At 39.8% G+C, this 14,850-nt stretch overlaps 1 protein-coding gene across 1 annotated transcript in view; it reads left to right on the forward strand.

Annotated features, from left to right (window-relative positions):
• Positions 1-12,952, forward strand: part of KIFBP (kinesin family binding protein) — a 41,770-nt gene extending 28,818 nt beyond the window's left edge. The window contains exons 5-7 of the mRNA XM_044916481.1: positions 1,588-1,672; positions 6,876-6,991; positions 11,531-12,952. Coding sequence (XP_044772416.1) covers positions 1,588-1,672; positions 6,876-6,991; positions 11,531-12,406 — 1,077 coding nt within the window. The 3' untranslated portion in view covers positions 12,407-12,952. The remainder of the gene's footprint in view (positions 1-1,587; positions 1,673-6,875; positions 6,992-11,530) is intronic.
• Positions 12,953-14,850: the final 1,898 nt, after the last annotated feature.

Here is a 14,850-nt window from a genome sequence, read left to right on the forward strand (position 1 = left end):
AGTGTTATCGGTGCCTCTGCTTGTGGCGCCTTCTTTTATAGCTTCCAGAGGCCCCTTACTTGTTTTGTTTAGCAACTTTAAAGCCACGTATTCACTGTGATTTTAATTAACACCTTAAACTCCACCAATATTAATAGTACTAAGATATCTAGATATTAATTCGAAGTGTAAGAAAAAATTTAAAGTTGTTAAGCATTGCTTATGTGGAGCATGCAGTAATTTTCACGAATACCTCCCCCACCCTGTGCTTTTTTTTTTTTTTAACCAAAATGTTTTATAAGTTTTTGTTACAGCTAGCTGAGTTATATTGTAAATAGAGATTTGAACCATTTTCTTTAAAACAATGCAGTTGTCATTTATATCATTCTCATCTTCATCCGGTTCCAGTGATGAGGTTTTGCTACTTGATGTGTCCCCACCTGGCAGGTGCTAAAGTCCCACATTTACCAGCCACCTAGAGGGCACAAGGCACTCGCTGTCGTAGCAGTGACTGCTTGCAGGGAACCAGTCTGACCAAAGCTGAAGTGATAAAGATGGGTAAGGGATAGTAGAGGGACAGTTAAAGCTTCTTCGTGTAAACTGTAACTTTCTTTGGGCTTCGGAGGTGTATACCAACATTCTGATCTATAGATTATGTTGCTGGGCTAATACTGTACACAGTACCCAGCTATTCTCAAGGTGGCTTCTGAATTTGCTATCATGGAGAGGTACGTTTAATGCCGAGATTTTAAAGTCATAGCCAACCATGAAAAATCTTCTCAACAAAATGAGGTAGTATTAATACGAACTAAACATTTAATTGATGAGGGTGGCTTCCAACTAAAAGTTGGACTTTAACTTTGTATTTCTGCTGGGTTGGTCCTGTGACTTACATGATAAATGCAAAATGTTTATATTAACAAAGAGATCTTCTCCAAGTGGGTGAGAACTTTACCATGCCCAAATTTGAATTAGGAAGTCTTCGAGTGTGTTGGTAAAGCAATTGCAGAAAGTTCATCTGTGGAGATCTGTTAACTTCAAAACTTGGTGGGGATCCACATTCATTATATGTAAATTCCCCAAATTCTAGGAGACAGGAATCTCTTCCTATCCATATTTACCCTTTTTTGCCTTTGAAGTAGGATATATAGAGAGATCTCTAAACCTCAGAAAATTAAATCTCCCAAGTCCTCTGACAAGGGACACATTTATCACGCATGGCATTTTGGCTATGTGGATTGAACCTAAAGGACTGTCTGAAGCACTCTCAGTCTAGGATGATAGGCATTCTTGAATTATACTTATTGATAACTGGAAGAGAGCTAACTTTGAGTTCAGTCAGCAGTTGTCTCTCAGCCAGTTTGGATTATTATTAGGAGTTTGCGGGCATTGTTATTTTAATATTTGAGGTGGCTTTTTAACCAGAGAATACATGTCATATACCTTCTTAATGTTCAGCAACCACACAGGGTCTCCTTAGGTCTCCTTACCTAATACTATATACCTAAAGCTATAAAGCTTTTCTCATATTAGAAGACTTTATGTAAGTGTTAATTGCAAATAAGGCTGGGTGATAATTGTACTTACTCTTGTTTATTTCCTCAACAGCTATGTTTTATGGAGGCCAGGCACTGTTTATCTGCTGCTAATGTCATTTTTGGTCAAACTGGAAAGATCTCAACAACAGAAGACAGTAGTAAGTTCATATATGCATGTTTTATTACACAGCTTTTAAAAAACATTTTGAAATCATTTTAAATTTTAGAAAATTCAAGAACAGAACAAAGAACTACCGTAGCCTTTCTCAAGTCACCAATTTTTAATAATTGCCTCATTTGCAATCACATTTTATTGTTCTTCAGAAGCATTTGAGAGAAGATTGCATTCATTAGCCTCCTTTACCCCTTTGATACTTTAGTGTGTATTTCCTAAGAATATTTTCTTACATAATCATAAAACAGGAAATATAACATGGATACAAATCTCTTATCTATAATGCATATTTCCTTTTCATTAATTATCCCCGTAATGTCCTTTCTAGTACTAGAGTATCCAATTCATGATTTTGTACTGCATTTATTTATTTTTTTTTAAAGATTTTTTTTAATTTATTTGATAGAGAGACAGCGAGAGAGGGAACACAAGCAGGGGGAGTGGGAGAGGGAGAAGCAGGCTTTCCTCTGAGCAGGGAGCCCGATGTGGGGCTTAACCCTAGGACCGTGGGATCATGACCTGAGCCAAAGGCAGACGCTTAACGGCTGAGCCACCCAGGTGCCCTTCGTACTGCATTTAATTGTCACATCTCTTTACTGTCCTTTGCTCTGGAACAGTTTCCCAGCCATTCTTTCTCTTTCATTCACAGACATTTTTGAAAAATATAAGCCAGTTATTACATTAGATTTCCATAAGTTGGTGTTTGATGTTTCCTTAAGCTAAGAATCAGATGACACATTTTTGGTTGGCATCCTGCGTAAGTGATGTGTCCAAATGTCTAGTTTTTAATTATAGTATTTTATTTAGTTTTAAAAATCACAGTTAACACGTATATTTGAGAAAATCAAAACCACAGTGAGATATCATCTCATACTTGTAAGAATGGCTTTTATGAAAAAGACAAGAAATAACAGGTGTTGGTGAGGATGTGAAGAAAAGGGAACCCTTGTGCACTGTTAGTGAGAATGTAAATTGGTGTAGCCACTGTGGAAAACAGTATGGAGGTTCCTCAAAAATTAAAAATAGAAATAACATACAGTTCCATAATTCCACTTCTGGGTATTTACCCAGAGAAAAAGAAAACACTAATTTGAAAAAATATATGTACCCCCATGTTTACTGCAGTATTATTTACACAGTCACCAAGATATGAAAACAACTTAAATGTCCGTTGATGGATGAGTGGATAAAGAAAATACGGTGTATATGTACAGTGGATTATTATTCAGAAAAAAAAGAAAAAGAAAAATCTTTTTTAGCAGAAGATATAAGCTTCCAGTTATAATTAAGTTGGGAATGTAATGTACAGCGTGGTGATTATAGTTAATACTGTATTGCATATTGAAATTTGCTAAGAATGTATATCTTTAAAGTCTCAATGCAGGGGCGCCTGGGGTGGCTCAGTCGTTAAGCGTCTGCCTTCGGCTCAGGTCATGGTCCCAGGGTCCTGGGATCGAGCCCCGCATTGGGCTCCCTGCTCCGCGGGTAGCCTGCTTCTCCCTCTCCCACTCCCCCTGCTTGTGTTCCCTCTCTCGCTGTTTCTCTCTCTGTCAAATAAATAAAAAATCTTTAAAAAAAAAAAAAAGTCTCAATGCAAGAAAAATTGAACTGTGTATGGTCATAAATATTAACTAGACTTACTGTGATGATCATTTTGTAATATATACAAACATCGAATCATTATGTTGTGTGTATGAAACTAATATATAGTTGATCCTTGAATAATTGGGGGGGTTAGGGGTGCCTATCCCCTGTGTAGTTAAAAATCCATGTGTAGGGGCGCCTGGGTGGCTCAGTTAAACGTCTGCCTTCAGCTCAGGTCATGATCCCAGGGTCCTGGGATGGAGCCCCGCATCTGGCTCCTTGCTCTGCAGGAAGCCTGCTTCTCCCTCTCCCACTCCCCCTGTTTGTGTTCCCTCTCTCACTGTCTCTCTCTCTCTCTGTCAAAAAAAATCCATGTATAAATTTTGACTCCCCAAAACTTAATTACTAAGAGCTTACTGTGGACCAGATGCCTTACCATAATAAACAACACGTATTTTGTATGTTATATGTATTAATACTCTATTCTTACAGTGAAATAAGCCAGATAGAAGAAAATGGGAAAATCATAAGGAAGAGAAAGTACATTTACAGTGCTATACTGTAAAAAAATTCATGTATAAGTGGACCTGTGCTATTCAAACCTGTGTAGTTCAGGTCAACTATAATGTCATATATCGGTTGTATCTCAATTTTAAAAAAAGATTCGTACTTTTTACTATTATAAAATAAGTAACATATCTACATAGGGCCCCTGAGCACATTTTACTAAGTTATCAACCCAATAACTTTTGCTTCCAAACCTTAAGGAAGTCAAGTACCCAGATCCACAAGCTATTTCTGAAAGAGAAAGAAAAAGGACTTCGTATCTAAGTACAAGTTCCAGAGTACAGTCAGTCCTCATTATTTGTGGATTACGTATTTGCGGATTCACCTCTTGCTACAATTTACTTGTAACCCCAAACTCAGTACTCGAGGTACTTCTGTGGTCATTTGTGCAGAACAACAAAGAAGTTGAGTCATCTGAGGTTGCACGTTCCCAGCTGATGTTGAACAAGGCAACGCTCACCTTCTTGTTTCAGTCTCATATAGTAAATAAGTGTCCTTTCTGTGGTTTATTCAGTACCCATTCTTCATATTGTTGTGGGGTTTTTTGTAATTTCATTGTTTAAAATGGCCCCCATGTAGGGGCGCCTGGGTGGTTCAGTCGTTAAAATGGCCCCCACGTAGTGCCGAGGTGCTGTCCGGTGTTTGTAAACACATGAAGGCTGTGACTGCCTTATGGAGAAACTGCAGTGTTAGATAAGCCCCATTCAGGCACAAGTTAGAGTGCTGTTGGTCCTGAGCTCAGTGTTAATAAGCCAACAATATATACTAAATAAGGGGTCGCTAAACAGAAATACACATGAAATAAAGTTACATATACTGATCAGTTGGTGAAAATATGACCAGAAGCCCATGGGAATCTAACCCTGTATTTTCCCGAGGAGCGGTGTTTCAGCATTTGCTAATAATTCTGTGTTCACAGTGACTTTATAGACCATAACTACCACGGATAATGAGAATCGACTGTATGTTGTTCCTTAGTTTTACTGTTAGAGATAAAAACCACTTTTTTGGGGCGCCTCGGTGGCTTAGTTGGTTAAACGTCTGCCTCTTGATTTTGCCTGATGTCATGATCTCAGGGTCGTGGCATCGAGCCCCATGTTGGGCCCCCCGCTCAGCAGGGAGTTTGCTTGAGATTCTCCCCCTCTCTCCTCTCTTTCCCTCCCTCTGCTCTCTGTCTCTCTCAAATAAATAAATAAATCTTAAATAACAAACCCACTTTTTCTGCTGAAACAAATATTCATCTAAAGGAGACAGTCCAACCCACCAGTGCCATGCTTCCATGTTGCTTGGGAGGCTAGCGACTTGACTCTCTCCCTGTAGAGCTGGGCACTGTGACTGTTGTACTTGGTGTTGGTGGCACACCCATGTTGATGGAAAAAGGTAGACTACAGAGGAAAGTTTAATGCGGTACTGCATTAAATCTAATATGGTGATGGAAAATGTTATTTCATGTTACAAAGGATTTTTTTTTAAAGATTTTATTTATTTATTTGACAGAGAGAGACACAGCAAGAGAGGGAACACAAGCAGGGGGAGTGGGAGAGGGAGAAACAGGCTCCTTGCTGAGCAGGGATCCCGATGCGGGGCTCAATCCCAGGACTCTGGGATCATGACCTGAGCTGAAGACAGACGCTTAACGACTGAGCCACCCAGGCACCCCAGGATTTTTTTTAAATAGTGAAAACCAAAATAATTTAAATGGTGAAATTTATTTATTTATTTACATTGTCATTTTATTTATTTTTTAAGTACTCTCCATGCCCAGTGTGGAGACCAGTGTGGGGCTTGAACTCACGACCCGGAGATCAAGACCTGAGCTGAGATCAAGAATTGGATGCTTAACAGACTGAGCCACCCAGGCGCCCCAAAACATGAAAAATCTTAAAATAAATTTTTTCTTTTAAAAAGGAATGCCCTCGGGACGCCTGGGTGGCTCAGTCGGTTAAGCGTCTGCCTTCGACTCAGGTCATGATCCCAGGGTCCTGGGATCGAGTCCCGCATCGGGATACCTGCTCAGCGGGGAGCCTGTTTCTCCCTCTCCCACTCGCCCTGCTTGTGTTCCCTTTCTCACTGTGTCTCTCTGTCAAATAAATAAATAAAATTAAAAAAAAAAAAAAGAGGAATGCCCTCCACAGATGTAACTTAAATATTTTGGTAAAACTGGACATGGGACTTGCATTACAAAATGAAATGATTGGCCGTTCATTAAACCATATTCATCATTCTGAATATTAATTTGGGGGAAGCTTTGCACTCAGGACAACCTTTTAATTCATGAGAACTCTATTTCAATTTGAATTTCACTAAATTGGAATTTTTGACAAATTGATTAATAATTATGCTAACTTTCACCTTGTTTGACACTATTTCTCTTCTTTTTTTGAGAGACCATGTGTGCGTGCACAAACTTAGGGGAGGGGCAGCGGGAGGGAGAGAATCTTTTTTTTTTAGATTTTATTTATTTATTTGAGAGAGAGAGAATAGAGAGAGAATGAGAGGGACAGGTAGAGAGAATCTGAAGCAGACTCCGCACTGAGCACAGAGCCTGATGTCAGGCTCGATCCCACAACCTCGAGATCATGACCTTAGTTTAGATTTGTTTCTTATAGAAGAAGTAAAAACAACAGAATTAGAAGAATGGTTATATTAGAAGAATAGTTATATAAAGTAGGGAACATCTATTTAATTGTATACAATGCTGTACTTAAAAATGTTGGAGTTGATAATGATATGAGTGACATGTTAGTGGTATGATATATAAAGAAAAACCTATATTCAAAATTGAATATACATTGTGACCTTAGTTTTTACCAACAGATAACACAGAAGAAAAAACTAGAAAGAAATCTACAAAAATAATAGCAGTGAGTGCCTCTGGGTGGTAGGAATTTTGGGTCGGTTTTCTCCCCACTGCTTCAGTGAGAATCTGTTACTCTTAAATTCAGGGGAAAGTGCTATAAAAAGAATGTAATACACAATGAAAATTGCGATTGTGACCATTAACTTAGGCAAATAACGTTGTGTGATTTTAGCTACTGAAGCTGAGGGAGATGTGCCAGAGCTTTATCATCAAAGAAAAGGAGAAATAGCAAGATGCTGGATCAAGTATTGTTTGACTCTCCTGCAGAACGCCCAGCTTTCCATGCAGGTAATGTAGTCAAAAGGTACCTTTTCTTTCTTAAATAAGCAGGATGGAAGTGAAAGCTTAAAATGGGAATTATGCTCATTGGGCTCACTGCATGTTTATTATGCAAAGCATGCAGAATGCTGTCAAATAGTTCCTTGCTCTCCCATCTCTACCTTTTAGAGTCTTATCTATTTAAGGTCTATCTCAAATACCACTTCTTCCTTAAAGACTTTCCTTTGGGTAGAATATAAATTCCTTGAGAGGTGGGGGCTGTGTCATATTCACGGTATATCATTATCTCTGATATGGTAGGTTCTCAGTGTATTAATTGTTCAGTGTGTAATTTTTCATAGCCTACAGGTATCATTTCCCTTCTTTAAACTCCATAAAACATTCCTTGCCTGCCCTAAATCACTTAGATTTTGCTTTGTATTATCTCTATTCATATTCTCATCTTTTTTCCTTCACCTCTTCTTAGACTATAAGCAATCTAACCTTTATATACTTTTTTTTTTTTAAGATTTTATTTATTATTTGACAGAGAGAGACACAGCGAGAGAGGGAACACAAGCAGGGGGAGTGGGAGAGGGAGAAGCAGGCTTCCCGCGGAGCAGGGAGCCTGATGAGGGGCTCGATCCCAGGACCCTGGGATCATGACCTGAGCTGAAGGCAGACGCTTAACAACTGAGCCACCCAGGCGCCCCTAACCTTTATATACTTTATACGGTATATATATTTATATTTATTTTATAAAAATATATATCTGGAAATAGCCCTGCCAGTTTATAGTGGTATGTTTGTGGCAATTTACTTAGTCTCTCTTTGTCTCAATTTTCTCACAAAGGAGATGGAGATGATAACAGTACTTACCTAATAATGTTGTTATCAGAGTTAAATTAATATATATGCAAAGGGCTCAGAAAAGTACCCTAGACATACTAAGTCCTCAGTAAATGTTCATGGTCATCATCATCATTACTAATTCATACTGAATCCTAGTTTCTAACCACTAAGGAGGAAAGTAAATCCTTTGGATGCAGTATACTAAACATAGATACGTAGAAAACTTTCCTGGAGGAGTTATGCTTCTTTTTTTTTTTTTTGCATACATGCATTAAAATACAATAATTTTTGCTAGTGATAATATAGAACCCATGAAACTACGAAACGAAAGAAAACAAACCACAAAACCCCAGAAGCATACATCGTGCAAGGATGAGAGCATTTTAGAGGTAGAGGGTAAAGGTGAGGCGTATTTGGGAAAGAAAGGAAGTAGGGAGAACTAGGAAGTTTTATGTCTAGAGAAGCTGGATCCAGGAAAAGCTGTCAGCTTTCTTCTGCTCAGAAAGCAGCCAGGAAAGCATCTAAATAAGCAAGCAGCCAGGAAGCAAGTAAGTAAATAAGATTTTGGAGACTTAGGGCTTGCATTTGAAGTAATTGTGCCAAGCAAAATACACCATCATTTAACTCATACCCTTCACTTAGTTGATGTTTTCCAGACTGGGCACCAGAACATATCACCTGATTACTTGAAACTAATTAAAATAGTTGCCTGCTCTTAAATTACTCAGATTTTCCTTAATCTGACTTTGTTATTTTAACTTCATCCTTTGATTATCTGTTTACCTGAAAAGCCTTCTTCAATTCAAGCTTAAGACCTACACAATTTATGCCACCTCTATGCTAGTCGTTGTCCTAAAAGTGCAACTTTGGGGGCACCTGGGTGGCTCAGTTGTTAAGCGACTGCCTTCAGCTCAGGTCGTGATCCCAGGGTCCTGGGATCGAGCCCCGCATCAGGCTTCCTGCTCCGCGGGAAGCCTGCTTCTCCCTCTCCCACTCCCCCTGCTTGTGTTCCCTCTCTCACTGTCTCTCTCTCTCTGTCAAATAAAAAAATAAAATCTTTAAAAAAAAAAGTGCAACTTTGTTCCACAAAGGAGAGACACATGCTGGAGGACATATAGGAGGAAGTAACATGTGAAGGATGCTCTGGGAATGAGTAGGAATTAGCTGGACCGGAGAAAAGAAGGCTCAGCATTCCAGCAAGCTGAGGCAGCATGTTTTGGGGCACAGGGAGCATGGTGTCTTAGGTGGGATGGGACAAAGGCCTGTGAGGCTGGAGCAGAGTAGGAGAGCACGTGATGTAAGATAGAGTTCGAAAGGGGCTGGAACCAGCAGGGCCTTCGAGGAGTGGAAGGCTTGAAGGGTTTTGGAACAATCGCTTAGGTGGCAGAGTGGAGAATGAATTGAGGGGAAGCAACAGTAGAGGAGGGAGATTAGTTAGAAGACCACTGGAGCCGTCCAGGTGGAATATGAAGGGAGCTTGGTCTAGGATGGTGGCAGAAGAGATAAAGAGGAAAGAATGGATTCCAGAGGTATTTGGCAAACAAAATGTAAAGGACTTGGTGATAGATTGAAAGTGCAGAGTAAAGGGGAGAGGAGAGGGACATCTCAAGGATGATTCCTTCCTAGGTTGTTGGCTATCCAGACTGATGGAGGCTTCTTCACTCAAACAGCACTAGAATAGGAAACAGCTGAAGAAGAATAGGAGTTCCATTGTGGACGTCCTGCAGATGAGGAGCCTTTGAGTGTTCTTAGAGGAGAGGTCATACAGGGAGCTGTAGCTGTGGGTCTGGAGCTTGAGAAGAGGTATGGGCTGTAGCTCTGTGAGTCACCCTCCCATGGATGACAGTGGCAGATGTGGGTAACAGAGTCATCCGTAGGGCAGTGCTGTCCAAGAGAAATAGAACACCAACCATGTATGTAATTTTCAGTTTTCTTTCTTTTTTTTTTTTTTAAGATTTTATTTATTTATTTGACAGGGAGAGAGAGAGAGTACAAGCGGGGGAATGGCAGGCAGAGGGAGAAGCAGGACCCTTCTGAGCAGAGAGCCCAATGGGGAACTCGGTCCCAGGACCGTGGGATCACAACCTGAGCCGAAGGCGGACGCTTAACTGACTGAGCCACCCAGGCGCCCCTGTAATTTTCAATTTTCTAATGGCCACATTAGAAAAGGAAAAAGGGTGAATTAACTTTATACTTTTTAAACCCAGATTATATTTAAAAAATTGTCATTTCTGTAGGTCATCAATATTAAAGAGATTTAAAATTATTTTTGAATTAAGTCTTAAAAATTGGATATATATGTTGTAAATACAGCCCACGTCTCAGTTTGAACTTGCTGCATTTCCAGTACCCAGGAGTCATCCACATGTGGCCCATGGCTACTGTTCTGAACAGTGCAGATCAAGAGACCATGTTGAGTGACAGGAAGAAAAGGCTTAGGGGTGGAGCATAGAGGGATCTGATGTTCAGTTTTATTGGCCAGGAAGAGAAAGATGAGCTTAGTTTTTTTGTTTTTTGTTTTTTAAGATTATTTTAGAGAGAGAGTAGGGGTATGAGTGGGAGGAGGGGCAGAATGAGACGGAGAGAGAGAATCTCAAGCAGACTCTGTGCTGATCGGGGAGCCTGCCATGGGGCTTGATCCCAGGACCTATGAGATCATGACCTCAGCTGAAACCAAGAGTAGGACGCTTAACTGACTGAACCACCAGTGCCCCCTCAGCTTAGTCTTTTTTTTTTTTTTTAAGATTTTATTTATTTATTTGTCAGAGAATGAGAGAGAGAGAGTGCGTGCACAAGCAGGAAGAATGGCAGGCAGAGGGAGAGGGAGAAGCAGGCTCCGCGCTGAGCAAGGAGCCTGATTCGGGGCTCAATCCCAGGACCCTGGGATCATGACCTGAGCTGAAGGCAGACGCTTAACCGACTGAGCCACACAGGCGCCCCGCTCAGTCTATTTTTTAAACAATTTTACCTTTTTTTTTTTTGACCTGAGGGGTAGGAGATAACTTTGATGGTAGATTTAACTGTGTCTTCACTTTAGTGTCTTTGAGACCTGGACATTTCTCTGTATTTCACTAAATAACTTCTAGCATAAACATCGTATCATTAATCTTAATGGCATCTCAGTGCAATATTTTTAGGATGTAGATTACAGTCTTACTCTAATATTAAAATACTAATAATTTATTACACGTATATAATGTTTCACAGTCTCTAAAGTTCTTTCATATGCATTTATCTTACCTGAAGGAGAAACTATAAATGAGTTTTAGTTCCCCAGAGAGGAAAGTCATATGTAAGCAGCTTATTTGATTTATACCTTTTCCTATTTTTTACATTTTTTTTAAAGATTTTATTTATTTATTTGACAGAGAGTGAGAGAGTAAACAGGGGGAGCAGTAGAGGGAGAGGGAGAAGCAGGCTTCCCACTGAGCAGGGAGCCCGATGTGGGGCTCGATCCCAGGACCCTGAGATCATGACCCAAGCTGAAGGCAGACACTTGACCATCTGAGCCACCCAGGTGCCCCTATTTCTTACATTTTTAATACAATTGAAATACAATTTTAGAAGAAAGAAGTCTTAAAAGATGTGTAAGATTATAGCACCTCCATAAACCCAGCTGAGAAAGAGGGCATTCTTTTCTTTCCTCTTAAGTTTGCCATAATATTATTCAACAGCAGATCAGTGTCCTGTCTCACCATAATGTATTTTTTCTTTCAGGACAACATAGGAGAGCTTGATCTTGATAAACAATCTGAACTTAGAGCTTTAAGGAGAAAAGAATTAGATGAGGAAGAAAGGATGAGGAAGAAAGCTGTACAGTTTGGAGCTGGTGAGCTGTGTGACGTCATCTCTGCGGTGGAAGAGAAAGTGAGCTATCTGAGACCTTTAGATTTTGAAGAAGCCAGAGAACTATTCTTACTGGGTCAACACTATGTCTTTGAGGCAAAAGAGTTCTTTCAGATTGATGGTTATGTCACTGACCATATCGAAGTGGTCCAAGACCACAGTGCTCTGTTTAAGGTACTTGCCTTCTTTGAAACCGATATGGAGAGACGGTGCAAGATGCATAAACGGAGAATAGCCATGCTAGAGCCCCTCATTGTGGACCTGAATCCACAGTATTACCTGTTGGTCAACAGGCAGATTCAGTTTGAGATTGCACATGCGTACTATGATATGATGGATTTGAAGGTTGCCATTGCTGACAAGCTGAGGGACCCCGATTCACACATTGTAAAAAAAATAAATAATCTCAATAAGTCAGCACTGAAATACTACCAGCTCTTCTTAGACTCCCTGAGAGACCCAAATAAAGTCTTTCCTGAGCATATAGGGGAAGATGTTCTTCGCCCTGCCATGTTAGCTAAATTTCGAGTTGCCCGTCTCTATGGCAAAATCATCACTGCAGATCCCAAGAAAGAGCTAGAAAATTTGGCAACATCATTGGAACATTACAAATTTATTGTTGATTACTGTGAAAAGCACCCTGAGGCTGCCCAGGAAATAGAAGTTGAGTTAGAACTTAGTAAAGAGATGGTGAGTCTTCTTCCAACAAAAATGGAGAGATTCAGAACCAAGATGGCCTTGACTTAATAATCCTTGTTTTTAATGAAAGAAAATGTGCAATATCGAAGAGAGTTTTTCCCCTTAGTCAAACAAGCCCCATTCCATTGTGATGATTACCTTTCTAGCCAGATGAGTGCAGTTTGAACTTGACATAACAGACCAATTGTCTTTGCTAGGACCTTAATCAACATAAAGATAATTTATACCTAATTATGTAAATTGCCTTGTTAAGGTGCCATGTGATTGGTATGTTAGATTGCTTGTTTCCTATTTAAGTAGAAACCTTTCCTGCCTCAGTTTCTAAAGGTAGGTTCTTTGTTGGCTAGTACTTGATAGATTTGTTAAGAGGAACGATTCTGGAGTTACATACCTGGTAGTCAAGCCTGTTAATTGAAAAGTAACTTCCTGTAGTTATTCTTCCCAAAATATTTACTTTCCTATTTCCCAGAGAAATGGCTCCTTTTCTGAAAACATCAAAAAACTAAGCTATGTTGTTGTAAAGTACTGTAAAGTAGTTTGTCTCATTTATAGAGGAAAAGGCCTTGTTGGAAATAAATTGACTTGTTTCACTAATAAAAGGTTCCATTTACTCTTTTGTTTCTTGTAAGAATCAGTTTTATTTTTGACACTTTGAAGGTATTGCTCTACTTGAAGCCAGAGGAGAATTTTTCTTTGGCACCATCGCGCAGTTAGAAAACATTAAAACCTCATTCACTGAAGAAGTATTTGAGATAGTTTCTGTGCCAGAAAAATCTTATTGGCTGAGTTTCTTATAAGAGCATTTTGGTATATCTATAAACCTTCAAGCACTGTTGAAAAAGGACATGTACTTCAAAATAACATTGTTGATATATGTTAGTCATTTCAAGAAATGAAGAATTGAAATGGAGTCCCTATGAAGCACAAAATCAAGATCATTTGTGAGATTTGATACAGAGAATAGCTCTGTATGTTGGCTTGCCTATTAATTTGCTTCACAAAGCCTAGGACTCAGTCAACTCTAAGATTCTGAAACATATAGGTATGATAAACACCTTGCTTTTCCTCTGAGATCAATTTTTCAGGAAAAAAAATCTGAGCATAACAGCCATGTATAACTCACTCAGTATTTAATATTATTAAATGTCGACTGTGGGTCAGGTACTGTGTTCTCACTTTTCTAAGTATAAAGGATACTGTGATGAGCAAGATCAACAAGGTCCTGCCCTCATGGAGCAAGTGAACAAATGAGCAAAGTGATTTCAGGTCATGAGTGCTATTAAGGAAGGAACCAGAGTGATACGGTAAACATTTAATAGGAAGGGGTGCCTAATTTAGCTATAGTGATCTGGAGAGGTCTCTGAAAATGTAGAAGGTGACATTGAGAACTAAATGGGGGGAGAAAGGCAGTAAAGATTCTGTGGTAGAGTATTCCAGAGTGTGCTAGGCACTCAGGCTGGAACAAGTTGAGGAAGGAATTTGGCATTTAAGAGATCGAAAAGGCCAGTGTGGCTGCAGCAGGTGAGGGTTGTGGAATGGGATGGAGTAAGGCAGGGATGGAGAGTCCAGATGGAGAAGGTTTTGTAGAGGAGGAGGAGGATTTTGAATTTTACTCTAGGTACAGTGGGAAACCTTTGTAGAATTTTAAAAGGAGAGTGGCATGATCTGATGGCATTTCTAAGAAATCACTCTGGCTTCTAGAGGAAGAATAAATTGGAGGGGGAGGGGCAGGCACCAGATGGGTAGGAACAGGGACACAAGCAGGGTTCCATTAAGATTAATCCGAGTGGTTTGGACTAGAGTGATAGAGTAGGGATGGAGAGGAGTGGACAAATTCAGTATGCAATTTGCAAATAGAATGACAGGACATGCTAAAGGATTAAATGGAAGACATGAAAGGAAAAGAAAAATCAGGAACCATATTAAGTTGGAGTGTGCAGGAGAAACGTGTGGTTGTGAGGGAATAAAGGGTTAGAATTAAGAGTTCTGTTTAGGTTATACTGTGTTTAGGATGTTAAGATACTTGAGATGAAATGATTGCTAATAAGTCCCCTAATCTGGCTCTAAAAGGAAAGTGAAGAGGATCAAGGTGGGAGGGAAGGTTCATGGGGATAGTGATAACGACTCTGTGTCTTGGCTACTCTTATTTCTTCAACTTTCAAAAACTGATTCTAGAACAAATCCCCTTGTTACAAGCCTTTCTTGATATAGCCATTTTGCTACCAACCGATTCAATTTCATAACTTCATTTATCTAGTCATTCGCTATTCATTTTTTATTTTTTTTAAAGATTTTATTTATTTAGTTGAGAGAGAGAGTGAGTGAGCACAAGCAGGGGGAGTGGCAGAGGGAGAGGGAGAAGCAGGCTCCCCACTGAGGAAGGAGCCCGATGCGGGGCTCCATCCCAGGACTCTGAGATCATGACCTGAGCCAAAGGCAGACGCTTACTCGACTGAGCCACCCAGGTGCCCTGTGGGGTTTTTTGATAAAGA

Source organism: Neomonachus schauinslandi, chromosome 6 (genome assembly GCF_002201575.2).
Source record: "Neomonachus schauinslandi chromosome 6, ASM220157v2, whole genome shotgun sequence".
Taxonomy (NCBI): Eukaryota; Metazoa; Chordata; class Mammalia; order Carnivora; family Phocidae; genus Neomonachus; species Neomonachus schauinslandi.